Source organism: Nicotiana sylvestris, chromosome 2 (assembly GCF_000393655.2).
Source record: "Nicotiana sylvestris chromosome 2, ASM39365v2, whole genome shotgun sequence".
NCBI lineage: Eukaryota > Viridiplantae > Streptophyta > Magnoliopsida > Solanales > Solanaceae > Nicotiana > Nicotiana sylvestris.
This window is the reverse complement of record NC_091058.1, coordinates 27,182,095-27,184,693: the sequence shown is the minus strand read 5'-3', so window position 1 is coordinate 27,184,693 and position 2,599 is coordinate 27,182,095. Positions and strand designations below refer to the sequence as shown.

Below are 2,599 nucleotides of genomic sequence, written 5' to 3'. Positions count from 1 at the left end.
GTGCGTGCGATGTTATTATATCAATATCTAACTTATATATACTGAGAATATAATATATATTTTTACAATATTCGTGTATGTTAACTGGTTATAGCTAGGTAATTATCATATCTACGATATTCCCAAATTCGATTTATTTGATAATGTAAAAAAAAATGTAGTCATGCATAAAAGTTAAGGTTAAACTTTTAATTTATTTATGCTACCCCACGTACGCACATCCTTACTATTTTGGGGGTGTTTGGGGTGTTTGGGGGGGGGGAGGCTGTAGAGATGGTTGAATTCACACTTTATCTCAAAAGAGAAGGGGACACGTTGCCATTGTGATAAACAGAGGACGGCCACCGAATCCCTTTGACCTCCCTTTGTTTTCTTGCTTTCTAATCCTCCCTATATATATACCCCCTCCCCTTATTCTTAATCTCCAGCAATATTTGTGTCTTAATTTCTTCTTCCCCACAACACTTAATATAATTAATTACTACTCTCTTTTCTCTCTTTATTCTGTTTAATTTGCAGACAACAACTTTAAAAGAAACCAAGTGAAAACTACTACATACTCACTATGGGAAGAGCTCCTTGTTGTGACAAAAATGGACTTAAGAAGGGTCCATGGACCCCTGAAGAAGATCAAAAGCTCATTGATTACATTCAAAAACATGGCTATGGAAATTGGAGAACTCTTCCAAAGAATGCTGGTATTTTTCTTCTCTTATATATATATATCATTCTTAAACTTGTTTCATGCATCAACTAATTATTATTTTAAAGTTTTAATAATTGTTTTTGGTATTGTGTAGGACTTCAAAGGTGTGGAAAGAGTTGCAGGCTTCGTTGGACAAACTATCTAAGGCCAGATATTAAAAGGGGAAGGTTCTCTTTTGAAGAAGAAGAGACAATCATTCAACTGCATAGTGTTTTAGGGAACAAGTAAGTTTCTTTATTTAATCAAATCATTGAAAAGATGTAGTATGTACTTTTTTGTCATAATTTAATTATTACTATAAAAGTTTCTCATTTTCTCTATACATTTGGACTTATTTGAATTGATATATTCTACATATCCAAGTCTTTTGTCATGTTCCTAGAGTTTGATTCTAACTTTGTGTCTTTTTTTTTTTTTGGCCTTAGGTGGTCTGCTATTGCTGCGCGTTTGCCCGGTAGAACTGATAATGAAATCAAGAACTATTGGAACACTCACATCAGAAAAAGGCTTTTGAGAATGGGAATTGATCCAGTAACTCATAGTCCACGCCTTGATCTTCTTGATCTTTCTTCCATTTTAAACCCTTCACTCTACCATTCATCTCATCAAATGAATCTTTCAAGATTGTTTGGTCATGTCCAATCATTGGTAAATCCTGAAGTTTTGAGATTAGCTACTTCTCTTTTATCCTCACAACGCCAAAACTCTAACTTTTTAATGCCAAATAATCTTCAAGAAAATCAAATATGCAATCCTCAAGTCCAAAACCAATTGCCACAAATGGTCCAAATTACTAGCCAAGTTCAAAACCCTATTCAAGATATTCCAACTTGCACCACTTTATGTACTACTTCATGTGTTCCATTTTCAAGTGAAGCTCAACTCATGCAGCCACCTACAAATATGGAACAATTCTCATCAAATCTTGAAAACTTTAGCTCACAAAATTGCCAAGTAAATGAGTGGCAAAGCAATGGGGTTCCTTCAAATTTGACTGATGATTATTTTGCTGTACAAAATTATGGGTACTATCATGAGGTGGATCAGTCCATCAGGGATCCTCCACCGTCCGATGCTTCAACATTTCAATCCAACGATAGCAACAACTTCAGCTTTCAATCTGTTTTGTCTAATTTATCGACGCCTTCATCAAGTCCCACGCCATTGAATTCAAACTCAACTTACTTCAACAACAGCAGCAGCACAACTGAAGATGAGAGAGATAGCTACTGCAGCAACGTGTTGAACTTTGATATCCCAAATATTTGGGATTCCACTAATGAATTTATGTAATTTTACTCTTTTAAGGAACCAGATAATACAGTTCGGAAGAGGTTTTTTTTTTTTTTTTTTTTTAAATATTTTACCTCTGAGCTTTTGGACATGCTGTTGATTCCTGTGGAAAAAAAAAAAGAATTATCTCTTTAATTAGGTGCTTAATTTCTATTTTCTTAACCTCATTTTATCATGATAGGAAAGAATCATTCTTTATTTTCTTCTCAAACTTAGTTAGAAGTTCCATATAAAATAATGTAGCTTAAATAATTTCGAGCCAATTCAGGATTTGAATATTATGAGTTCGACTTTAGATTTCTATCAAACTTATTCGATTTACTAGTTTAAATTTATTATTTGTACTTGCTTAGTGATTTTTGATATATTTATAGACTTGAGCCAAAGTATTTTATGCACTACGTCCGCCTCTACATAATTTGATTATCTATATTTTTTGTTTTTAATTGACGTATAGACAATAACTAGAAACAAGATAAACTAAAGATAAACTAAAGTAAGAGCATTTAAAAGAAAAATATTTTCATTGATAGACATAGATGATGCTTGTCGCAGTTCTTGTATCAATGACTTTCCATACCCATCAATTCATCCGTCCAT

General features: G+C 33.1%; 1 protein-coding gene across 1 annotated transcript; it reads left to right on the top strand.

Moving 5' to 3' along the window:
• Positions 1-438: 438 nt before the first annotated feature.
• Positions 439-2,182, top strand: LOC104247013 (transcription factor MYB41-like). The gene is made up of 3 exons (XM_009802946.2): positions 439-698; positions 801-930; positions 1,132-2,182. Exons 1-3 carry the CDS (start codon positions 566-568, stop codon positions 1,997-1,999), a joined length of 1,131 nt encoding a protein of 376 aa, XP_009801248.1. The 5' UTR covers positions 439-565; the 3' UTR covers positions 2,000-2,182.
• Positions 2,183-2,599: the final 417 nt, after the last annotated feature.